Source organism: Globicephala melas, chromosome 20 (assembly GCF_963455315.2).
Source record: "Globicephala melas chromosome 20, mGloMel1.2, whole genome shotgun sequence".
Classification (NCBI taxonomy): domain Eukaryota; kingdom Metazoa; phylum Chordata; class Mammalia; order Artiodactyla; family Delphinidae; genus Globicephala; species Globicephala melas.
This window is the reverse complement of record NC_083333.1, coordinates 7270555-7296927: the sequence shown is the minus strand read 5'-3', so window position 1 is coordinate 7296927 and position 26373 is coordinate 7270555. Positions and strand designations below refer to the sequence as shown.

At 43.0% G+C, this 26373-nt stretch overlaps 1 protein-coding gene across 2 annotated transcripts in view; it reads left to right on the top strand.

Annotated features, from left to right (window-relative positions):
* Nucleotides 1-8100: 8100 nt before the first annotated feature.
* Nucleotides 8101-26373, top strand: part of YWHAE (tyrosine 3-monooxygenase/tryptophan 5-monooxygenase activation protein epsilon) — a 44710-nt gene continuing 26437 nt past the window's right edge. For both annotated transcript variants that reach the window (XM_030861879.3, XM_060291133.1), the window contains exon 1: nt 8101-8275. In XM_030861879.3, coding sequence (XP_030717739.1) covers nt 8212-8275 — 64 coding nt within the window. In that variant the 5' untranslated portion in view covers nt 8101-8211. The remainder of the gene's footprint in view (nt 8276-26373) is intronic.

Below are 26373 nucleotides of genomic sequence, written 5' to 3'. Positions count from 1 at the left end.
GCTGCGTTGGGTCTCCATTGCTGGGCGCGGGCTTTTTCTCTAGTTGCGGTGAGCCGGGGCTACTCTTTTCGTTGTGGTGCGCGGGCTTCTCATCGTGGTGGCTTCTCTTGTTGCGGAGCACAGTCTCTAGGCACGTGGGCTTCAGCAGTTGCAGCACGCAGGCTCAGTAGTTGCAGCATGCGGGCCCTAGAGCTCACGTGCTTCAGTACTTGTGGCTCGCAGGCTCTAGAGCGCAGGCTCAGTAGTTGTGGCGCACAGGTTTAGTTGCTCCGTGGCATGTGGCATTTTCCTGGAGCAGGGCTCGAAACCATGTCCCCTGCGTTGGCAGGATTCTTAACCACTGCGGCAAAACAGAGAAGTCCAAAGACACAATAACCTTTTAAAAAAATAAGCCCTAAACTGCAAGATCCTGTAGGCAATGAGTAATCATATTTTTTAACATCTTATTTCCTTCTTGCAGTGGTTAGTACACTGCCATGTGTCGGCGATTATTTCCTCAAGACAGGTCAAATGAGTTATTTCTATTAAAGGAGATTCTTCAGTAAAGTTGGAAAACTCCAATTTAGGGGTGTGATCTATTGACCTGGTGATGTTGGTGACATGTCCATCAACACAGCAGCATGAGAAGTGCAGTACCATACTGTGGGAGCCACCCTCAGTTCAGCACCATGATTTTTTTTTTTATCAGTTTATAATCCCAGATGCTATATCATAAATATTTCTCTTTATATTTTTGTTGCCCTGTCCACAATTTCTGTCCCTTTTAGTTCTGTTGGTTGAGAGAACAGGCAGTACAGAGGATCAATCTAAGGTTTCAGATTTCTGCCTTTTCAGCAGTTTCTGAAAAGGCACCTTCAGATAGACTTTAGCCAGTCTTGGGAGACTATTCAGGAGAGAAGACCCAGTGGTTAAGAAGATGTTACTCCTAATCTCTGCATATCCTGTGGTCAATATGGCAGCAGGGCCAGCTTTGTAAGGTGGGGTGGGTTTTGCGAACATGTGGACCAACTCTATGATTTGGCCACCCCTATTGGGGGATCACCCCTATTAAATGATCACCTTCTACCTTTTCACTGCTACTCTTCTCAAGAGAACCCTACACTTACCAATTCCACGTTCTCGCCTTCTTTGTGCTTCAACCAAATGCAGTCTGGCTTCCAAACACCCTTTTGAAACTGATCTTGAATGAAGGTCACTAATGACCTAATTGCTATAACCAGTGGCTTTTCCTCAGTGCTAATCTTGATGTCTCTGGAGAATTTAATTCGACCATCCCCTTATTTTTGAACGCTTCTCACTTGTATTTTATGACACTAACTTCTGGTTCTTGCTCAAGCGTGAACCATACAAACATTAATAAACATAGCTAACATTCATTGAGTATCAGGTTCTTTTCTTTCAATCTCCCACTTACAAGGAAAATTCTATTCTCATTTTATAGGTGAGAAAACTGAGGTGTAAATAAGTTGAGTAATAGGCTTCCATTGCACAGGTGATAAGGAGCCATTGAACCCAGGGATTCCAAGAGCAGAGCCCATCACCTTTGCTGTGATGTGTCTGGGAGGGATTTCTAGAGGTCAGCAAATTCAGCTGTTTCACTTCATTTCTGCAAAAAATGCCATTGGGATTTTGGTAGAGATTGCATTGAATCTGTAGATCACTTTGTGTAATAATGTTATACTAACAATACTGAATCTTCTGATCCGAGAACACAGAGTGTCTTTCCATTCATTTAGGTTTCTTTTAATTTCTTTCAGCAGTGTTTTGTAGTTTTTCCAGGACATCTTTCACGTTCTTGATCAGTTTATTCCTATTTCATTATTTTTGATACTGTTATGAATAGAATTGTTTTTCTTAATTTCCTCTTTGTATTGTTCAATTTGCGACTGTATAAAAATACAACCGACTTGTGTGTTGCTTTTTGTATCCTCCAACTTTGCTGAATTTGTTTATTTTCTTACCATTTTTTTTTTTTTTTTGTAGAACCTTTAGAGTTTTCTACATACAAGGTCATGTCTGTGAACAGAGATAATTTTGCTTCTTACTTTACAATTTGGATGCCTTCTATTTCTTTTTATTCCCCAATTGCTCTGGCTAGAATTTCTAGAACTATCCTTGAATAGAAGTGGCAAAAGGGCGCATCTTATCTTGTTTATGATCTTAGGGTGAAGCTTTTGGTCTTTCACCATTGAGTATGATGTTAGCTGTGAGTTTCAAATATGGCCTTCATTATGCTGAGGAAGTTCCCTTCTATTCCTATCTTATTATTTTTATCATGAAAGGATGTTGGATTTCGTCAAATGATTTTTTTTTTGCATCAATTGAGCTGATGATTTTTTTTGTTCCCCTTCATTCTGTTAATGTAGGGTATCAATTACGTGGATTGAATTTCTTGAAACAGCCTTCCATTCCTTGGTTAAATCCTACTTGGGGGCTTCCCTGGTGGCGCAGTGTTTGAGAGTCCGCCTGCCGATGCAGGGGACACGGGTTTGTGCCCCGGTCCGGGAGGATACCACATGCCGCGGAGTGGCTGGGCCCGTGAGCCGTGGCCACTGAGCCCGCGCGTCCGGAGCCTGTGCTCCGCAACGGGAGAAGCCGCAGCAGTGAGAGGCCCGCGTACCGCAAAAAAAAAAAAAAATCCTACTTGGTCTTTTAAATTTAATATGCTGCTGAATTTAGTTTGCTATTATTTTGTTGAAGGTTTTTGCATCCGTATTCATAAAGGATATTGGCTTGTAGTTTTCTTTTCTTGTAGTGTCTTTGTCTGGCTTTGGTATTAGAGGCCAGGTAATGCTGGTCTAACTAAATGAAGTAGAAAGTTTTCTATTTTTTTGGAAGAGTTTAAGAAGGATTAGTGTTAATTGTTTATCGTGTTTTGTAGACACATTCACCAGTGAAGCCATCTAGTCCTGGGATTTTCTTTGTTGGAAGATTTTTTTTTCTTTGATTGTGGTAAAGCATGCATAACATAAAATTTACTCTTTTAAGAATTTTTTAGTGTACAGTTTAATGGCATAAGTACATACATTCACATTGTTGTGCTGTTGGGAAGTTTTTTGTTTTTTTTTTTTTTTTGCGGTACGTGGGCCTCTTACTCTTGTGGCCTCTCCCGTTGCGGAGCACAGGCTCCGGACGCGCAGGCTCAGCGCCCATGGCTCACAGGCCCAGCCGCTCCGCGGCATGTGGGATCTTCCCGAACCGGGGCACGAACCCGTGTCCCCTGCATCGGCAGGCGGACTCTCAACCACTGCGCCACCAGGGAAGCCCTGTTGGGAAGTTTTTGATTACTGGTTCAATCTCCTTATTTGTTATACATCAGTTCAGATTTTCTATTTCTTCTCGAGTCAGTTTTGGTAGTTTGTGTGTATAATAATCTGTTTCTACACACAACATTTCTGATACCAAGTGTGTGTGTTTTCCACATCAAGCAGTTTTCCAATTCTCTGTGGATACCAACTGGGTGTTCTATAATTTAATTCATTTTTGACACTACCTGGAGTTAATACAACCAATTATACATTCAAATTAGGGGGGAAAAAAAGTGCTGCTGGAAAATGGCACCGGTAGACTTGCTTGACGCAGGGTTGCCACAAACCTTCAATTTGTAAAAAACCCACAGTATCGGGCTTCCCTGGTGGCGCAGCGGTTGAGAGTCTGCCTGCTGGTGCAGGGGACATGGGTTCGAGCCGTGGTCTGGGAAGATCCCACATGCCACGGAGCAACTAGGCCCGTGAGCCACAACTGCTGAGCCTGCTCGTCTGGAGCCTGTGCTCCGCAAAAAGAGAGGCCGCGACAGTGAGAGACCCGCGCACCGCGATGAGGAGTGGCCCCTGCTTGCCACAACTAGAGAAAGCCCTCGCACAGAAGCGAAGACCCAACACAGCAAAAATTAATTAATTAATTAATAAACAAACAAAATCACAGTATCTGCAAAGTGCAATAAAGTGAAGTGCAACAAGACGAAGTATGCCCATACAAGAGTTTTAGGAGCTCTCTGTTAAGAACCAAGGACAAAGACCAAATATATATTTCTTATTGTATCATGATATCAGTGTGTTTCTAGGAATTTGTTCATTTCATTTGTTATCCAATTTATAAAACCCTTACACTCCTTATTTCGGTAAGGTTGGTGGTAACGTCCTCACTTTCATTTCTAATTTTAATAATTTGAGTCTTCTTTTTTTCATAGTTAATCTAACTACAGGTTTTTCAGTTTTGTTAATCTTTTCAAAGAACCAACTCAGTTTGTTGATTTTCTTTTTTTTCTGTTTTCTATTTTACTTATCTCCACTTTAATATTTTTTATTTATTTCCTTATGTTGTACTTCTTGTAGTTCCTTAAGTTGTACAGTTAGGTTATCAATGTGAGAGCCTTCTTTTTTAAAATCTGTTTAACACATATATGTTTTAATTGAAGTATAGTTGATATACAATATTTCAGGTGTACAGCAAAGTGAATCAGTTACGTGTGTGTGTGTATATATATATATATATATATATACAGATTCTTTTCCATTACAGGTTATTACAAGTTATTAAATATAGTTCCTTGTGCTATATAGTAGGTCCTTGTTGTTTATCTGTTGGTTTTTTTTTGGCTGCGCCACGCGGCTTCTGGGATCTTAGTTCCCTGACCAGGGATTGAACCGGGCCCTCGGCAATGAAAGCAATGAGTCCTAACCACTGGACTGCCAGGGAATTCCCATTGTTTATCTATTTTATATATAGTAGTGTGTATCTGTTAATTCCAAACCGAAATTCCCAATTTATCCGCCCCCCCTTTAACAAGTATTTATTGAACACCGGAAGTGTGAGTGCTTAGATCTGATCCCCAACTCCTACGTGCTAATTGAGATATTTACTCCTCACTCCCTCAGGTTTTCTAAGGATGAGACTGCTCAGTGAGACTCTGACTGTACCTGCTGCATCACAAAGATCTACGCAGAGCACGATGGGCATGGGGGCTGAGGGAGGAACACCCATGTAGGCAGTGTGGATCTCACCAGGTACATTTATTCATGCCAGCAGGTCAGTGGCAGGTTCCCATCTGACACAGCTTGCTGAAATCTACAGCCAGACTGACGTTCCCTCCAAGTAAAGCTGGTTAATGATGACCAAGAGCAGGCGCAGGACTGCTCACGGTCATCATGAGCAGTCAAATTTCAAAGCTTTACTTCTTTTATCAGTACTCCTGATTTTGTCTGTTTGTTTGTGTTTTGTGGGTTTTTTTGCAGTACGCGGGCCTCTCACTGTTGTGGCCTCTCCCGTTGCGGAGCACAGGCTCCGGACACGCAGGCTCAGCGGCCATGGCTCACAGGCCCAGCCGCTCCGCGGCATGTGGGATCTTCCCGAACCGGGGCACGAACTCGTGTCCCCTGCATCGGCAGGCGGACTCTCAACCACTGCGCCACCAGGGAAGCCCAGTACTCCTGATTTTATAAATGAAGCCCACCAACTCCATTCCTACCCAAACCTCTTGGTAAACTTGTGTATAGTAGGGCTTCACAGGGATCCAAATATTTTTTTTTCCAAACATTTTTAATAAAGCTTTGAAGCATATGGGAGTAGGACCAAAGACTCAGGCTGACCCAACCTGCAAGATCCTTCTGCTTTTTAAAAATTTTTTTTAACATTTTTTTGTTTGTTTTTTTGCGTTGGGTCTTCATTGCTATGCGTGGGCTTCCTCTAGTTGTGGCGAGCGGGGGCTACTCTTCGTTGTGGTGCGTGGTCTTTTTGTTGCTGTGGCTTCTCTTGTTGCGGAGCAGGGACTCTAGGTGCATGGGCTTCAGTAGTTGCAGCACGCGGGCTCAATAGTTGCGGCACGCGGGCTCAGTAGTTGTGGCTTGTGGGCTCTAGAGTGCAGGCTCAGTAGTTGCGGCGCACAGGCTTAGTTGCTCTGCAGCATGTGGGATTTTCCTGGACCAGAGATCGAACCCATGTCCCCTGTGTTGGCAGGTGGGTTCCTAACCACTGCGCCACCAGGGAAGTTCCCTTCTTTTTAATGTAGACATTTACAGCTATAAATTTCCCTTAGCAGGATTTTTGCTGCATCTCATAATTTTTGGTGTAGTGTATTTTAATTTTTATTCATTTCAAGGTATTTTCTAATTTCCCTTGTATTTTCTTCTTTGACCCATCAGTTAGTTAACAGTGTTATTTAATTTCCACATATCTGCAGATTTTCCTAGTTTTCCTTCTCTTACTGATTTCCAACTTCATTCCTTTGTGACAAGAAAAGACACTTTGTATGATTTCAATCTTTTTTTTTTTTTTTTTTTTTTGCGGTACGCGGGCCCGTCACTGCCATGGCCTCTCCCGTCGCGGAGCACAGGCTCCGGACACGCAGGCTCAGCGGCCATGGCTCACGGGACCAGCCGCTCCGCGGCACGTGGGATCCTCCCGGACCGGGGCACGAACCCGTGCCCCCTGCACCAGCAGGCGGACTCTCAACCACTGCGCCACCAGGGAAGCCCTGATTTCAATCTTTTAATATTAAGATTTGTTTTGTGGCCTAACATATGGTCTCCAGTTAACTTTACAGATGAACATGAAGCTTGGAGGTGAAATGACTTTCTGAAGGTCACACATTTGTTTAGTTATAGAATTAGGGCTAGAACCCAGGTCTTTTGATTCTTAGTCATTCATCATTGACATTTGATAAGGTGTATTAAAAGTGTGAAGGGGCTTAAGGAGCCAAACTTTGCTGGCTCTTCTGCTTTCTCCTATCACTTGAAAGTAAGTATTCTCCAAGGTTTTGTTTGTCCTCCTACCTCCACACATTCTCTAGCTGCTTCCATTGCAGCCTCCCTCCAGCTTGGAATGCCAGTCCCCTTTTCCAATTCCATGCCTGTTATTTCTACTTTAGTGATATGTGAGAACCTTAGAACCAACATGTGATAAAAGGAACTCACGTTTTTCTCTGCATTCCGTCAGCAAATTTTCCTAGCATTCCTTTTTTTGTTGTTAATGGTACTGCCACTCATTATCCCAGTGACTCAGGGTGGGAAGACTGCAGGTCAATTTTAATTTTTTTCCCTTCACAAGGTCTTCAAATCTGATTAGCTGGAAACTGTTGTGGTTTCCCTCTGTAGTACTATTCCTATTTGTCCTTTCTTTCACATTTTCACTGCTATTCTATTACCTTTTGCCTGTATTATTGTAATAACCTGATAATTCATGCTGCTCTTTAATTACTGCTATACAATATTTATAATCTTTTAAAAGAATAACTATGACGGTGTCATCCTCCTCGCAAAATCATCAAATAGCTTTCTTGCGCCCACTGAATAAGGTGCACACTTCTCAGCTTGCCATCCAGGGCTCCTCATAATTTTGTTCCAAGCTTTTTATTCCACATTTATTGCAGACTTTACCACACGGCATATGCTCTAATTACCTAAGCCTTAGTCTTGCAACACATACTGTACTGAGTACAAGGTGCTGCGAATCCATTGGGAAGCAAAACAGACCAGGTCCTTTCCCATTCTTGCCTCCTGGATCTCAGTCTGATCTTGGACCTACTCTTCTGCACCTTGCACTCCAAACCAGGCTCCTGTAAGAACTTCCCTGTTCCTACCCATGGTGGGCCTAAAGGGAAAAAGGCGGCTGAGGGAGAGGAACAGGAAAAGATTGCAAAGTGCGAAGGTCAAGTGTGAAATCTGCAGCCCTTCTTCCCCTATCAACTACAGCAGGGCCCAACTCTTTACCCCGGAGTTAAACGGGTCTGAATAAGGGCCAGGACTGGGCTGGGCTGAGAAAACAGGGGCAATGGGAGAGAAGTTGGTTTCGGAGAGGAAAGCTTGCGATTTCAAAAACCTTTACAGCCTCTCGTTTCTCAGTCCGCAGTCCAGGCTCTCCTGCTCACTCTCTCCTGGAGCAGTCCAAGCTAGCCTCACCTGGCCTCCCTCGCTCCCTCGTGGCGCTCTCCCTCCCCGCAGTCGCAGTTCCCGCCTAGAGCAGCCGCTGAGCCCACGGAGGAGGGGCGTCTAGCTGGTTCCAGCCTCTTCGGGCACTTAGCTCGCGGACCCGCCCCCCGCGCCAGTTGCCAGGGAGCGGTTGCCATAGAGCTGAGCAGTTGTCCGCGTGCGCAGGCGGAAGTCCCGGATTGAGGCGCCGCCATTTTTGCAGCCCGGGCGCGGAGCGAGAGGCTGAGAGTTGGAGACGCTATCCGCTTCCATCCGTCGCGCAGACCCTGCCGGAGCCGCTGCCGCTATGGATGATCGGGAGGATCTGGTGTACCAGGCGAAGCTGGCCGAGCAGGCTGAGCGATACGACGGTGAGTTGGCGGGGCAACGGGGGGCTGGAATTCTCGGACCCTCTGCCGCCGCCCACAGAGGCCGGGAGCAGGAGACAAAATGGCGGCATCGTCTCTAAGCCTAGCCCGGGGACGTGGATTCGGGAAGCAGGAAATGGCCTCTGGGCTCCCGGAGCGGTGGGAGGCTCCAGGCTCAGGAATTTGACCTGTTCGCAGTCCTCAGCTGCAGACATTCGCGAGCCGAGGAGACCAAGGCCATAGGGTGGAGGAGTTGGTTGTAAAATGGCGGCTTGGGGGGGAGGGCGAGTCCCGGGGCGGGGGCGGGGGAGGAGATGGCGGGTGCTGTCTCCGGGCGAGCAATCCCCAGGGGAGTTTCTGGGCCGGTTTTGGGACGTGGTGAACAATTTGGTGGCGTGATGAGGGAAGAAACACCCGCCACATGGGGGAGAGTGGCGACTCGGCGCTGTAGCGCGGGCGCCTTTCAGGGAAATATGGCGGGTGGGGGCGGTGGCTTTTCCCCGGAGGCCCAAAGTGGGGCGGCGGCTGTGGAGTCTCACAAAGGAGAACCCTTGCAAGCGGAGGGCTTCTCTGGGCTTGTGGTGGGGGGCCGTCTTGGATGAGGGTGGGGGAAGGGGGGAGAGAGTGGGAATCACTGCAGTTCATCCTTGGGCGGAGGCCAGCTGAGATGCTACGGTCGGATTTCCTTCCCGTAGGCCGGCACACCTTGTAGCGGGGTTTTTTAGGCTTTCCGTTCAACCTCGCTTTTTTCTAGGGAGGTCTAGAAAAATCTCTTTCACGTTCCCTGTTCTCAGACTTATCCCAGAGAGCTCGAAGTTTCTGTAATCATTTTCTGGCTCCATAAGTTGTGGGTTCTGCTGGATAGAACATTGAACAGGAAACAAGGAGATCATGACTCTTAGTCTCTTTTCCATGCCTGTGCTTCAATCTACCGGTATTTAAAAATGATGACTTTCCTGTTTACACGCAGCGTTATGACAAATGGAAGGACCTGTTGAAAAATAAAGTTTTTTCAAATAACGTGCAGTAACTATTTTGGTTGACTCCCCTGGCTTGGAATGCGTGTTCGTACTTCATTGGGGATATTCAGTTATTCCAAAGCACTCAGCAGAGACTTCGGTTTTTGTATTAAGAACATAAGGGATCCCAGCAGATCCTGTTTTCTTTTCTCCAGTTTTAATAGACGGCTTTATATACAGATTGGAACAGTTCTTCTTTGTTCATCGCTCCTTTGTTCCTAAAGGTGCTATAGTCATTTTTCAGAACTTTATCGAAGTGGCCATTGTGTCTGTTTGCTCAGTCCCAAACTGCTGCTTTTTTTAATTGCCCCTCCCGGCCTGGGTCCCTCCCTTCCCCCATTTTGGACCTAGGTATTTGAATTATCCCCACATCCTTTAAACTAGTATTATCAAAACAAAAAATCATATGTATGCTTTTTGTGTTTTTAATGCTGTTGTGGGGTGAGGCATGGTTGGAATCAAGTGTCAGTGATCTTTAGATTTTGCTTCATTAAACCATTTATTTTTCAACATGCTGTGTGGGAACCTTGCTTTCCTTGAATGCCTGTTTGGTCATGTGAATAGCTTCAGGGCTAGTCCCAGTGTGTCATCATACCTTAGGATTCAGGAATTTGAAAATTAGGAGAAAAGACCTCGAACTCAAATTTAGGAAAGATCACTAAATTTCGTTTTGTAAATCCTTAAATTGCTGTTTGTATTGAAGAAGATTTCTGTTGGGAGGAGGAGGGGAATAAGATGGGGAAATACAGCTCAAGGTCAGACTTGTCTTTATTTCAGTATTTAAAAGTCAAACAAATGTAGGTGTGCTTGTAATGGAAGTTTTTTTCTTCTTCCCCTCTCCTGCCCCAAATAGGTTCCTCTCTTAATCTATCAGTGCCCTTGGGAAGAAACTCTAAATTGTATTTGAATGTTTTTTGTTGTGTAGGGATTTAGGCTTTGAGTAAACCTGCTGTGATCACCAAAAAGGACATGGAGGAAGGTTTTTTTAAGAACTTATTTTAAAAACTGATTTGGAAGCTTGTGATTGTAGCTTCCAAGTAAGTGACAGTTTAGTGTGAAAATCACATTTTTGGAATTGGGTGTTGAGGATTTTTGACCAAAGGCTTAATTGGTTATTCATCACAGGACTATAGAGCCACATCCTTACTGTTGTTTAAACATGAGGGTTGTCCTTCAGGATCTAAGGGTGGGGGGTATATAGGATCTCCCAGGTTGAGAGGATCTCTTGTGACTTTTGGGCACAAAATTGGGAGGGATTCATTGGAAAGGAAGAAGAGGAAGACAGTCATTAGGAATCATCCTCTACCTTTGTCCACTCCTTTATTGGGTGCAATAATTCAGTTTTGTTTGTGGTCACAAAAAAAATGACCCCATAGTTATAAGTTGCCAAACAATATATCAGGTATGGGGAAGGTGAAGAGTGCTTTTGATGATTTGGTTTGGTGTAGTTGGATATACATATTGGCTTTTTTCCTTTTCTCGCAGTACCTTTAGCTTTTATCTTGCATGTTATGTTGAACCTAGTACTTCAACTTTTTTGTGGCATCATTTAACTTTGTCCTGGTGAATTGGAATCAATTGATGCAGATTATTTAATGGTACTGGAGGACGAGCTAAGCTGTGTTCAGGAAAAGGACAGTTTGGTGTTGCAGATGGGAAATATTGAAGTTTGGGGCTGGGACTGTTCACTTTGAAGATTAAATCTAGCATCTTATCATGTAACAACAGTAGCCTAAGGGATGGTTTTTATATCATTCATAACCATATTAAGCAAACCCATCATCTTTTAGCATTTCTGAAGTCTTAACTTCTCATGTATATAAACCATATTAGTATGGGAAAGTGGGGAATATAGAGGGGAGAAAATGAGTACTTTCTACATTTTTTGAGAATAGAGCAGTCACCATAAGCTACATTTGGGTTGTGGGGTAGTGCTGGTTTTGGCCTTTTCTCACTTTTCTTCTCCATGTGATGATTAGCTCCACATGAGGTAGGGGTAACATTTTGATGGTCGAGTTTGATTCAGTCTGTGAGCGGAACACCAGGAATGCATCTGTTCTGTGTCACTTGAGAGCTGTCCTTTTAAGACACCAGAGCCTCATCTCTGGCTTATTTTGGTAGTCAGTGAGGGGTGGGGGGCATGTTTTGAATTACCTCCTTAATATACATCTTGTTAGGGAAAAAAAAATGGGTAAGAGTAAATTGACTTTAGTAATGAGTTTAAAAGCACAGGTTAATTATCAGTTCTTTGACTATAGGCCAGTAATAATTTTTATTGTTGCTATTTCACTTAATGCTGAAATTGCTATTTTAGTTAATGGAGTTAAATTTATTGAATACATTTCTCCTATCTAAACATAAGCAGAGTTGGATAATGCAATTTAAAAATTCCTCCTACAGTAGCTTTTAGTCTTTGTGTTTAAGGTAGATGCTCTTTTGTGTATATTTTAGTGCATATATACAATATATAGTTCAGTCTATTCTGTTGGCTTACAAAACTATAGAATATAATGAAATCATGAATCATTGCAATTTGAGGTGGTGATGGGGTAAATTCTTACTGTGGACATTTCTAGGCACCCTTTTCACCTTTGAATTCTAGTATGGGGAAGAACACAGATACTAAACTGAGCAAATTTTGGATTCATTAAGTACAAGCAAACCCGCTGAAAGTCCATACGAATAAGCAGGCTTTTCATAATTGTTTTATAGCTTGGTCAAGGGAATATGAAATATTCAGAAAATTTCTTGACTTTAACCTGGTATAGCAAGTGAAATTTCAGCACAGTGAATTAATGTATCTAATTTTACAAATGAATTTCAAATACTTTAAGAAGCTGATCTGAAAGCATGATTTTTTTTTTAAAGGGCTGTAAGGCTGATTTTCCAGCAATTTTTTAGCCTTATATTTAAGTAAAGTGTATTTAAACAGTAGTGACAGGCATAGGATAAAGGTTAAAATTTTAAAGTTTACGTTATATAATTTCATATTTATATAGAACTTCACATTTCACAGACCACTTACAGAAAATTTTTTACTTATTTCATGTGATATTGAAGTAGGTAATGTTAATTCCATTTTATGGTTCAGGAAAGTGAATTTGAGAAGATTTAGTGATTTTTTGTTTTGTTTTTTAATTTTCCTGTATCACATGATTAGTTGGCAAGTACATGGCAAAGCCAGAACTTGTCTGTCTGATGACCTTTAGACTGGTACTCTTATTTCTCCTGAGCCACTCACAAAAGACCCATGTGTAACTAAATCAGATGGTGCCTTGTGGGAGGAGGGGTATGCTTATTTTTTTAGCAGTTACTTCACATAATATGTTTTGGTATTTATGACTTGACTCGTATCCATTGTAAATAGGTAAGATATCTTCATACTTTTCTAAAGAAACCTCTTGTTTTCTTTCAAAAACAAGGCACAGTGAATGAAGTTAGAGTGATGAATTTTAGGTAGTCTCAGAGTGTGTTTATATTTAGATTTTTTGCTTTACCACAATTTCTGTATTGAGATACAACTTAATGCCATGCATTTCTGTAAAGTACTTCTAAAACGTTTCTGCCCATCACCTTAGTCTTAATGAATGCAGCCCTTAAATTAATGATATAGTCATAAAAATTTGGGGGGCAGGGAGGTTGGCAAATGATTCTCAAATGTTCCAAATAGTAGCCTAGCTAGCTGTTAAGCAGAATCTATTCAGGGGTAGTGGGGAACAGAAACAAAATTGTTTTCATGGTTTTTGAAATGGTCAGTTAACAGTTTGATACAGTTAAATACAGATACATCCCAGTTGACAGATTGGTTTACCAAGATAACATTACTTTGAGCTCATTAACTAAATATTCATGCAAGTCCTAGGAGCAATTTCAGAAGCTCGTTTAAGTTTACTAAGTTGTAATAACAACTGCCATAATAATAGAAGGGTCATCATAATTTATTCAAGTCAGAATACCTTGAAGTGAAGGGGTGCCAATTCATAATTGTGCTGAAACTGCAAATTTGCCCTATGGTCGTCCTACTTAAGACCATTTGTTGCTACTAGTTGTCTCATTTAGAAAGTTTCCTAAGCTTTGCCCATCCCTCTACCACCAAGATATCTTAGATCTGAATCCCCACAATATTGGTTTTCTTCTTTTAAATGAAGTTATTATTTGGCAGAACATAAGACAGATCAAAGGCAAAGTGAAAGCTTTCCTCCTCTCACTCCCCTTTCCCCCAAATGGGAGCTGGAAAAGTCAAGAATACAGTAGTTGCTGAAAATAGAGCTTACTGGCATACTAACTAGTCAATCAGACTGATAGTGTCAAAGCCAAGTATGTTTTATGTATGTTTACCTTGAGCTAGATCTGTGTTTAAAAATACTTGACTTAGGGCTTCCCTGGTGGCGCAATGGTTGGGGGTCTGCCTGCCGATGCAGGGGACACAGGTTCGTTCCCCGGTCCGGGAAGATCCCACATGCCGCGGAGCGGCTGGGCCTGTGCCCCATGGCTGCTGAGCCTGCGCTCCGCGGTGGGAGAGGCCACAGCGGTGAGAGGCCCGCGTACCGCAAAAAAAAGAAAAAAACTTAGGTGTAGACCCTTAGCAGCAGGGTCTGTCTTAAGTTTAGAACTTTGCAAATAATATTTTTAAAGTCTCACCCACGTCTTTTTATGATCATTGTGTTTAGAACACTGAATCCTGAATAGTTTAGAAAAAATATGATCATGATGCTGGTTTATCTTTTTGAAATTTAATCTTGAATTTATTGCTCTTCTTCCAGTGATCGATCCATCATAGTAGCTGGGCATATCTGTCATTGGTAGGCTTCATTTGTGATCAGGACAGGATTTTATCTAGCTAAAGCAGTATGAAATGTGTTAAGCCCTTCTCTTCACATATAAAAATTTGGAGGAGATGCGTTACTATGAGTAAGAATTAATGACTTTTGGACTTCCCTGGTGGCGCAGTGGTTAAGAATCCGCCTGCCAGTGCAGGGGACACATGTTCGACCCCTGGGCCGGGAAGATCCCACATGCCGTGGAGCAGCTAAGCCCGTGCGCCACAACTACTGAGCCTGCGTTGCGTTCTAGAGCCTGCGAGCCACCACTACTGAGCCCGTGTGCCATAACCACTGAAGCCCGTGCGCCTAGAGCCCGTGCTCCGCAACGAGAAGCCAGCGCAATGAGAAACCTGGGCACCTCAACGAAGAGTAGCCCCCGCTCACCGCAACAAGAGAAAGCTGGCGCGCTCAACGAAGACCCAACACAGCCAAAAATAAATAATAAATAAATTTATAATAAACAGTTACCTTGTTAAATTTGCTTGTTAGGAAGTCATAATACTTAAAAAAATGACTTTCATACTTTGGTGGATGTAATGTAGTGCAAAGGCCTTGGAATCATTTGGATTCCTCATCTGTAGAATGGGGATTAATGATATCTACCTTGCTTGCTAATTTCAAGGGTGGTTATGAAGTTGTGGGGTTTTGTAAACTGCGAAGTATAATTATCAGGTAGTAGTCTTAATTGTGAAAATTTACTTTTACCCATTGTCAGAGATGAAGTAAATGTTCTTCTGTTGATCTACATTCATATTAGAGGATAACGTACCTTTTTTTGGGGGGGGGGGGATACGCGGGCCTCTCACCGCCGTGGCCTCTCCTGTCGCAGAGCACAGGCTCTGGATGCGCAGGCCCAGCGGCCATGGCTCATGGGCCCAGCCGCTCCGCGGCATGCGGGATCCTCCCGGACCAGGGCACGATCCCGCGTCCCCCGCATCGGCAGGCGGATTCTTAACCACTGCACCACCAGGGAAGCCCTGACGTACCTTTTTTGAGTTATTCTTAGAAAGTGTACTGTCATGGGTTTAGTGTCCAAGTTAGATTTGCATAAAGGTTAGTTCCCAAAACAAAATCCTTAATCTTAACTCATCTGTAAAATTGCATATCCAGAGTATGAAGGTTGTCCAAATTTATTCCCAAGCAGTTTAACCTATACTTTGGCCATGTTGAGGTATGTAGTACCTGATTTTTTTGGCTGCACCTTGTGGCATACAGGATCTTAGTTCCCTGACCAGGGATGGAACTTGCGCCCCCTGAAGTGGAAGCGCGGAGTCCTAACCGGTGGACCGCCAGGGAGTCCCTGGTATGTAGTTCTTCCTTTTTTCTTTTTAAATTTATTTAATTTATTTATTTTTGGTTGCATTGGGTCTTCATTGCTGCATGCGGGCTTTCTCTAGTTGCGGCAAGCAGGGGCTACTCTTTGTTGCAGTGCATGGGCTTCTCGTTGCAGTGGCTTCTTTCGTTGCAGAGCATGGGCTCTAGGCACGTGGGCTTCAGTAGTTCTGGCACTCGGGCTCAGTAGTTGTGGCTCTTGGGCTCTAGAGCGCAGGCTCAGTAGTTGCGGCACATGGGCTTAGTTGCTCCGTGGCATGCAGGATCTTCCTGGACTGGGGCTTGAACCCATGTCCCCTGCATTGGCAGGCGGATTCTTAACCACTGCACCACCAGGGGAGTCCCTGTAGTTCTTTTGATATTAATTCCAGGTTAATATTCAGGAGGATATACTTATCTCCCTAGCAGATATAGCACCTGTTGTCTATGGGTTTGGGATGAAAGGTTCCACAGTACAAAAACGTAAAAGTAAATCAGTGTTAAATATTTGCATGTTAGCAGTCTCACGTTACTGACTAGGAAAAAATATTATGTGTAACCAGTATCGTGAGATGTGATTTTAAAGGCTTAGTGTAAGCCTTGGGCAGTGAATGGGTTCTGATTAAAGAAAGCTACCAATTATGAGCTTCCCTGGTGGTGCAGTGGTTAAGAATCCACCTGCCAGTGCAGGTGACACGGGTTCGAGCCCTGGTCTGGGAAGATACCACATGCCGCAGAGCAGCTAAGCCCATGCGCTACAACTACTGAAGCCTGCGCACCTAGAGCCCGTGCTCCACAACAAGAGAAGCCACTGCAATGAGAAGCTTGCGTACCACAACAAAGAGTAGCCCCTGCTCGCCACAACTAGAGAAAGCCCACATGCAGCAATGAAGACCCAACGCAGCCAAAGACAAATAAAATAAATAAATTTGTATGAAAATAAGCTACCAATTAATACTACGTAATCCTTGGTGGTTAGTCATTTGAAGATTTAAGGACCTTGGAATGGTGGTGGTGAATACTTTTGTGTTGTAGAAATGTGTCCTGCTTAAGAGTTTATGTGATTGATTGATTTTGTTTGCTCATAATGGGCTAAATCATAAATTAGTAAAAATTTATAATAGGATTACCATGAAAATTTCGACACATTTTATGCCCTTTGACTATAAAATATCACTTAGGACAGTTATAATTTTGCTTTTATAAGTTTTTCAAAAGGTATTCATTAATACAAATTATTTTTTTGTGCAGAGTAGAGTTTTCCCTCCACAGCTTTAAAATACGTTACTATGAAAGTGCTGCAATTTTGATGAGAGTTTCTTGGCTGTTCAAAGACTTAGGAAAATAAATCAGATTAATAAATCTGAATAAGAAGTATAACTCTTCTCCTGAATCAGTGCATGGGTTATTTCTGGTCATTTTACCTCTCATGTACTCCAAAACAAAATTTTAAGGTTTTTAAATTTCAGTATCAAATTCTACAGAAATTATGAAAAGAGATTGACTTTAAGCTCTTTTTTTCCCACTCCCATATGTACCTTAGGTCATTTACTTCCCCAATCTTTTACATTTTTTTTGGTTCTAGTACAGGTAAACATGTTTGCATGCCTGAGGGAGTATCTTCGTAAATTCTAAGAGGAGAAATCTCCAGTTCTGATGGAGTAAGAGGGATCTTTTTTTTCCTCTCAGTATTGAGACTCGTGGGCGAGATACCTTTCTGGAGTCAAAATTGTAGAGTCGCTGTAAAAGGATGTCTGTTTTCTACCTATCAGAAGCTAATCAGGAACGTTTAAAATTTTTTTTTTAATAAATTTATTTATTTTTGGGTGTGTTGGGTCTTTGTTACTGTGCGCGGGCTTCTCTAGTTGCGGCGAGCGGGAGCTACTCTTCGTTGGGGGGTGCGGGCTTCTCATTGCGGTGGCTTCTCTTGTTGTGGAGCACGGGCTCTAGGTGCGTGGGCTTCAGTAGTTGTGGCTCGTGGACTCTAGAGCGCAGGCTCAGTAGTTGTGACGGACGGGCTTAGTTGCTCCACGGCATGTGGGATCTTCTCGGACCAGGGATCGAACCCATGTCTCCTGCATTGGCGGGCGGATTCTTAACCACTGCTCCATCAGGGAAGCCCTAAAATTTTTTTAAGGCTAGATTTTTTCTGGCCAGCTGCGCAGCTTGTGTTATCTTAGTTCCCCAACTACGGATCGAACCTGGGCCCTCAGGAGTGAAAGTGTGGAGTCCAAACCACTGGACCACCAGGGAATTCTCAAGGCTAAAAATTGTTTTACTCTTTTTTAAGGGAAGGTATGAGTTAATTTTAGAGTGAGAGGCTCCTCTGTTTAGGCTGGTGCATGAAGAAGAAAAATGGTACATATTTGAGTGTCAAGATTATTGTGTTTTGAAAAGCCTTAGTATTCAGGGTATGTACCAGGCACTGTTCTAAACAACTTGGGATTCACCAGTGAACAAAACAGACAAAAGGTCTGTTCAAGGGGCTTATTTTGCAGTGAATGCATAAATGCTTTTAGAATTACTTTTCTGTTAGTATGTGTAATTAAGAGTTAATTTGAGGGTGGGAGGGAGGGAGACGCAAGAGGGAAGCGATATGGGAACATATGTATATGTATAACTGATTCACTTTGTTATAAAGCAGAAACTAACAAACCATTGTAAAGCAATTATACTCCAATAAAGATGTAAAAAAAAAAAGAGTTAATTTGAATTAGTCAATAACAACAGTGGTGTTTGGTACAATGTAAGGCATTATACCTGGTGCTGGTCCCTGTCCCATATCAAATTCTTTCTTCATTGACTACTAGTGTTAAGTGGTATTAACAAACAAAAGTTTCCTCAAAAAATTATTTTCATGGACTCTGTGATAATAAAACCCTGTAACAGTACCATCTACAATTTATTGAAAACTATTCCAGGTGCTTAACATTCCCTCAGTCCTCAAAAACAACCCTGCAGAGTAGGTACTTTTACAGATAAGGATTAAGAACTTTAGGAAAGGTGACAGCAGTAGGGATCACTGGGATTCAGCTAGTCTATTTTATTCCCAAGCTCATAAGTCCATCCACTTCCATACTTGTATGTAAACATTAGTCCAAACCACTTGAAGCTCTCTTTCTGTTCCTTACATTAAAAAAAAAGAAAAATTTTTTTTTATTTGTTTCTGGCTGTGTCGGGTCTTTGTTGTGGCATGTGGGCTTCTCTCTAGTTGTGGCGTGTAGGTTCTGTAGTTGTGACACGCGGGCTCACTAGTTGGGGCTTGTGGACTTAGTTGCCCTGCGGCATGTGGGATCTTAGCTCCCTGACAAGAGATCGAAGCCGAGCCCCCTGCATTGGAAGGTGGATTCTTAACCACTGGACCACCAGGGAAGTCCCTGTTTCTAATTTTTTTTTTTAATATATATAAATTTATTTATTCTTATTTTATTTTTTTGGCTGCACTGGGTCTTCACTGCTGTGCCGGGTGGGCTTTCTCTAGTTGTGGCAAGCGGGAGCTACTCTTCGTTGTTGTGCGTGGGCTTCTCATTGCGATGTCTTCTCTTGTTGCAGAGCACAGGCTCTAGGCACGTGGGCTTCAGTAGTTGCACCATGCAGGCTCAGTAGTTGTGGTGCATGGGCTTAGTTGCTCCGTGGCATGTGGGATCTTCCCGGACCAGGGCTCGAACCTGTGTCTCCTGCATTGGCACGCGGATTCTTAACCACTGCGCCACCAGGGAAGCCTTGTTCTTTAGGTTTTAATTTTATAACTTAAAGGTTATTTTCAACAGTCTTTTGGCTTAATTTGTGTTTTCTTTCGTATATGAATAAGGCAGAAGGGTATGTAGGTTTGAGTATATTTTTTATTGAAGAGAGAGATGAGATAGTAGAATGAGCACTGGACCAGAAATCATTAAATTTAGGGGAGGTCTGTCATGTCCATGTTTTATTTCTGATTACTGTCCCTTCAGACATGTAACTTAGTCTCAGGGCCTGTTTTTCTCATCTGTGTAATAGAATTCTTTTATTATTATTATTTTTTATTGGAATATAATTGCTTTACAATGGTGTGTTAGTTTCTGCTTTGTAACAAAGTGAATCAGTTATACATATGTTCCCATATCTCTTCTCTCTTGTGTCTCCCTCCCACCCTCCCTATCCCACCCCTCTAGGTGGTCACAGAGCACCGAGCTGATCTCCCTGTGCTATGTGGCTGCTTCCCACTAGCTATCTGCCTTACGTTTGGTAGTGTATATATGTCCATGCCTCTCTCTCGCTTTGTCACAGCTTACCCTTCCCCCTCCCCATATCCTCAAGTCCATTCTCTAGTAGGTCTGTGTCTTTATTCCTGTCTTACCCCTAGGTTCTTCATGACATTTTTTTCCCCTTAAATTCCATATATGTGTGTTAGCATATGGTATTTGTCTTTCTCTTTCTGACTTACTTCACTCTGTATGACAGACTGTGGGTCTATGCACCTCATTACAAATAGCTCAATTTCGTTTCTTTTTATGGCTGAGTAATATTCCATTGTATATATATGCCACATCTTCTTTATCCATTCATCTGATGATGGACACTTAGGTTGCTTCCATCTCCGGGCCATTGTAAATAGAACTGCAATGAACATTTTGGTACTACTACTATTATTATTACTATTATTTTTATTATCATTTTTAGGTCGTGCTGTGGGGCATGCGGGATCTTAGTTCCCCAACCGGGGATTGATGCCCCCTGCATTGGGAACATGGAGTTTTAACCACTGGACCACCAGGGAAGTCCCTGTATAATAGACTTCTGAAAGCTGTTTTATACAATTTGCAGGCAGAAACTTCAAAAAAAGTAATCTTTGCCTTGTGACCAGCAGAGTGGAGGGCTATGAAAGAAATTTAAATTCAGCTGTGGATTGTGTCTACAACTTTGGGTTTTACTCCAGTCAGCTAAGCTACTGGTTCATTTAATAGAGGAACTCCCATTTGCCAAGTTTTCATATATACTCCTGCTTGTGTTGAATGAATTACAAGGTTCAACTATATGAAATTGTCAATTTCAGCCATTTTTGACCTACAAAAATGATGATTTTATATGATTTACTGTAATGTTAAGTTGTGGTTGGAAGGTCTGGAAGATGAGGCTTCAATATACCCCAAAAGGCATCAAGCTTTTAAGGAAGCACCAGGATTAATGAGGGACTGTGCACGAATACTTTCCCTCAGAGGCTGGTTTAGCTTTTTTACTTACCTTACTTGAGTTGACCTATTTTCACTTTGTAGGTCTGTTCTCTGTTTTTTTTTTTTTTTCTTTTCTCAGAATAATGGATTCGCATTTGCTGTATTTGCAATTCTCTCTTTTTTTTTTGGGCGGTACGCGGGTCTCTCACGGTTGTGGCCTCTCCTGTTGCAGAGCACAGGCTCCGGACGCGCAGGCTCAGCGGCCATGGCTCATGGGTCCAGCCGCTCCGCGGCATGTGGGATCTTCCCGGACTGGGGCACGAACCCGTGTCCCTTGCATCGGCAGGCGGACTCTCAAACACTGCGCCACCAGGGAAGCCCTGCAATTCTTTTAATGCAGCACTATCATGGTCACTTTGGCATGATAAACTTCTCTTGGAACTGTGCAACATAGGGACCCCAGACATTTTGATCATTTTGGAGAAAAGGTGCTGCATAAAATACTGTTTTTTCTCCCGAATAACATGAATGTAATTTCATGCTGTTTTGCTAGTTGTCAGGAGAAAGAGAATGTACAAGGCTACTACCCTCATTGTTCTTTCCAGAGGAGAGTTGGTCTCAGTATTATACTTTACAATTGGTAAAATGCAGTTGTAAGAAAATGTTTGGATTTATTAGATTATGTAGTATTAATATGATTCCTTAAGTGTAACCAGTAGAATCCCACTTATTAATGTGGAATTTTTCTTACTGTTTTATATTTTAAATTACTGTTGTCTTTCTCCTTTCCCCTTATGCATTGTGAGATTCTTTGTTGCTTTCTAGCTTTGAAGTCTTAACTAGTGCTTATTCCTAAACCCCCCTGGCTTTTTCACATGGCCATTGAAGATGTTCACATGTTATTTAATCAAGGAATAGAGAGATTATGGGACTTCCTTGGGGGCACAGTGGTTAAGAATCTGCCTGCCAGTGCAGGGGACACGGGTTTGAGCCCTGGTCCGGGCAGATCCCACATGCCACGGAGCAGCTAAGCCCGTGTGCTACAACTACTGAGCCCGTGCTCTAGAGCCTGCGAGCCACAACTACTGAGCTCGTGTGCTGCATCTACTGAAGCCTGTGCGCCTAGGCCCCGTGCTCCACAATAAGAGAAGCAACCGCAATAAGAAGCCCGTGCACCACAACAAAGAGTAGCCCCTGCTCGCTGCAACTAGAGAAAGCCCGCCTGCAGCAATGAGACCCAACACAGCCATAAATAAATAAATAAATATATTTAAAAAAAGGAATAGAGAGATTAAACAGTGTTGAGCAGGAGAAAAATACCACTGTTTGTAATTTCTTCTTTATTTATTTTTGGCTGCATTGGGTCTTCGTTGCTGCATGTGGGCTTTCTCTGGTTGCGGTGAGCAGGGGCTACTCTTCATTGCGGTGCGCAGCTTTCTCATTGCAGTGGCTTCTCGTTGCAGAGCACGGGCTCTAGGCGCGTGGGCTTCAGTAGTTGTGGCACATGGGCTCAGTAGTTGTGGCTCGTGAGCTCTAGAGCACAGGCTCAGTAGCTGTGGCACACGGGCTTAGTTGCTCTGTGGGATCTTCCTGGACCAAGGCTCGAACCCATGTCCCCTGCATTGGCAGGTGGATTCCTAACCACTGTGCCACCAGGGAAGCTCTCCCCACTTTTCTAAAAAAAATACTTATTTTCTATTTGGCTGCATCAGGTCTTAGTTGCGGCATGTGGGATCTTTCATTGCAGTGTGCGGACTTCTCTCTAGTTGTGGTGCGCGCGGGCTCTGTAGTTGCCCTGTGGCATGTGAGATCTTAGTTCCCTGAACTGGGATCGAATCTGCATCCCCTGCATTGGAAGGCAGATTCTTAACCACTGGACCACCAGGGAAGTTCACAATTTCCCTGATTCTTTTTTTTAACTACAGAAGTTAAAATTAAATGTAAAAAAGTTAAACAAGTACAGCTCTATCAAGTAAAATATTGACAGCTACTCCAACCTGCCGGATGTAACGATTGTTGACAGTTTGAATATACTTTTAGAACTTCGCTCAAGTGCCAATTCGTGTATTCACAAACATACCTTGTTTTATTGACTCTAATGTTATTGATATAACATGCATCATACTAATACAGAAAAATGCTAACTGCATCATGACATGCCACTGACTAAGAGAAATCTGGGTTTCAGAGATGTTAACGTAAAAAAAAGTGTCCTAAAGATAGATACATATTTATAGTACATACACGTAATGTACTGCATTCTTTCATAGAAATCACATTATATATGTTATTCAGCCACATGCCTTTTTCCCTCAACAAAACATTGTGAATATAAAAAAAGTTTTTTTAAAAAAAATTATTTATTTATTATTTATTTTTGGCTGCGTTGGGTCTTTGTTGCTGCGCGTGGGCTTTCTCTAGTTGCAGCGAGCGGGGGCTACTCTTCGTTGTGGTGCGAGGGCTTCTCATTGCAGTGGCTTCCCCTGTTGCAGAGCACGGGCTCTAGGCGCGTAGGCTTAAGTAGTTGTGGCGCGTGGGCTCAGTAGTTGTGGCTCGCAGGCTCCAGAGTGCAGGCTCAGCAGTTGTGGTGCACAGGCTTAGGAGCTCTGCGGCATGTGGGATCTTCCTGGACCAGGGCTCGAACCCGTGTCCCCTGCATTGGCAGGCGGATTCTTAACCACTGTGCCACCAGGGAAACCCTAACAAAGGTTTTTTAAAACAAAAATTGGGACTTCCTTGGTGGTGCAGCGGTTAAGAATCTGCCTGCCAATGCAGGGGACACGGGTTCGAGCCCTGGTCCGGGAAGATCCCACATGCCGTGGAGCAGCGAAGCCCATGAGCCACAACTACTGAGCCCACAAGCCACAACTACTTTGCCTGCGAGCCACAACTACTGAGCCCGCATGCCACAACTACTGAAGCCCCGCGTACCTAGAGCCCGTGCGCTGCAACGAAGACCCAACACAGCCATAAATAAATAAATAAATTTATTTTAAAAAAAATTGGACCATTTCAACCAGACTAACATAACATTTAAAATGTCTGGTTTGTTCACCTATGTCAGTCTACCTTTAAAGGAGGAAATCTTCCCAAGGGATTTTACTGTGCAGCCAGGGTTGAGAAACACGGGAGTAGATCGTTTCTCAAACCCCTGACTAAGAGTTACTGAGGGTGCTTATTAAAAATTAAGGCATTTGATCAGTACTCAAATTTAATACTTATCTCCGGGTATACAGCTAGATTTGACTAGACGACCTTGTAGAGCTCCCTTCTTAGAGGCTGTCTCAGCTGTTTTTTCAGCAGTGAATTGCCAGAGACCCTGAGTTGGAGAATATGGGAAATTCTGTGGCAATATTGCATAGTTTTTTGTCCAGTTTTTTAAAAAACATGATCAGTTAACTCTTGTTTTTGAGTGGTGCTGCATACTTTGAGTATGGACCTCTTACTATTTTTTCTCTTCATTTATGTAGTTTATTGATTTCTGTCGCTTTTCCCAGTATCTGCCTCTGTATTTTCATATTATGTTTTTTAAAAAATTTATTTATGGTGCATTGGGTTTTTGTTGCTGCATGCAGGCTTTCTCTAGTTGCGGCGAACGGGGTCTGTTCTTCGTTGAGGTGTGCAGGCTTCTCATTGCAGTGTCTTCTCTTGTTGCAGAGCACGGGCTATAGGCGTGTGGGCTTCAGTAGTTGTGGTTCGTGGGCTCTAGAGCACAGGATCAGTAGTTGTGGCGCATGGGCTTAGTTGCTTCGCAGCATGTGGGATCTTCCCAGACCAGGGCTCGAACCTGTATCCCCTGCATTGGCAGGCGGATTCTTAACCACTGCCCCACCAGGGAAGCCCCCAGAGGTCGTCTTTAAGTAGAGATTATAACAGGAGGGTTGTGATGGTGCCTGGGATTTCTGCTTTTTCGTTAAGCCCCCAGGTGATGTCTGATGTTCCTGGTCTGTAGACTACACTTCCTGTAGCAAGGATTGTAGACTATGTTTTTCAACCGCAACTTTGTCTTAGCTTGAGTTTCCTTAGAAGTGCACCCTAAAGCAAAGATTCAGGAGCCAATGATTTACTTTGTTGGGGAAGGAAACATCATTTGGGGAGTGAGGGCCAGCAGATAGTCAATAAAGGTGTATTATCAGGCTAACTACCACTGTGGGCAACTGTAACTGAATGACCCTGGAGGAACTTTGAGAGCCATTGTCAAACATATGTTTCATAGCCTTCTACTGGAAAAAGATCCCATCTGTGACTTTCATAGCTAGAGAGAAATCAGTGCCTGGCTTAAAAGCTTCAAAAAACAGGCTGACACTCTTATTAGGTGCTAATGCAGCTGGTGATTTAAAGTTGAAGCCAATGCTCATTTATTGATTTTTTCCTTAAATTTTATTTATTTATTTATTTACTTTTGGCTGCGTTGGGTCTTTGTTGCTGCGCGCACGTTTTCTGTAGTTGCGGCGAGAGGGGGCTACTCTTCGTTGGCGGTGCATGGGTTTCTCATTGCAGTGGCTTCTCTTGTTGTGGAGCATGGGCTCTAGGCGTGTGGTCTCAGTAGTTGTGGCGCTCGGGCTTAGTTGCTCTGTGGCATGTGGGGTCTTCCCAGCCCAGGGCTCGAACCCATGTCCCCTTCACTGGCAGGCGAATTCTTAACCACTGCACCCTCAGGGAAGCCCCACATTTATTGATTTCTGAAAATCCTAGGGCCCTTAAAAATTATGCTAAATTTACTCTGCCTGAGCTCTGTAAATGGAACAACAAAGCCTGGATGACAGCACATCTGTTTACAACATGGTTTGTTGAATATTTTAAGCCCACTGTTGAGATCTACTGCTCAGAGAAAAAGATTCCTTTCAAAATATTGCTGCTTATTCACAATGCACCTGATCACCCAAGAGCTCTGATAAGAGATGTACAATGAGATTAATGCTGTTTTCATGCCTGCTAACACAACATCCATTCTGCAGCCCATGGATCAAGGAGTAATTTCAACTTTCAAGTCTTACTATTTATGAAACATATTTTGTAAGGCTGTAGCTTCCATAGTTAGTGATTCCTCTGGTGGATCTGAGCAAAGTAAATTGAAAACCATTTGGAAAGGATTCAACATTCTAGATGCCATTTAGACTAAGTTCACTGTTCTTTATTTAGCTTATTACTGCTTCAAGCACAGTGTTAACACGTCTCTAAGTGCTTACATCTTCCTGGATTCCTGTATGTTTTTAAGTCTTAAAAGAGGCAAGCAGGGCTTCCCTGGTGGCGCAGTGGTTGAGAGTCCGCCTGCCAATGCAGGGGACGCAGGTTTGTGCCCTGGTCCGGGAAGATCTCATATGCCGTGGAGGGGCTGGGCCCGTGAGCCGTGGCCGCTGAGCCTGCGCGTATGGAGCCTTTGCTCCGCAACGTGAGAGGCCACAACAGTGAGAGGCCCGTGTACAGCAAAAAAAAAAAAAAAAAAAAAAAAAGAGGCAAGCAAATAAAAGGATTTTAACATATTGTTAAGTTCCTATTATGTGCCAGGGAGTTTACGATGCAATCTCATTTTAACTCTCATAACCCAATGAGTGATGGGGTATCTTCCAAGTTGTAAGTGAGGAAACAAGTTCATAGAGGTTAAGTGATATAGGTCAAATAGCATGTAAGTGAATATCTAAGCCAGAATGAAAATCTAATCTGCATCATTCTGGCTATAAATGTGGTTTCCTACCATGCTGTTTCCCAAAGTGTGTGTGTCTTTTGGTCCACCTAGTAACAGTACAAGTGGTATGTAGATATGACAAGAATAGTAAAAATGTTACTGGAGTAAAATA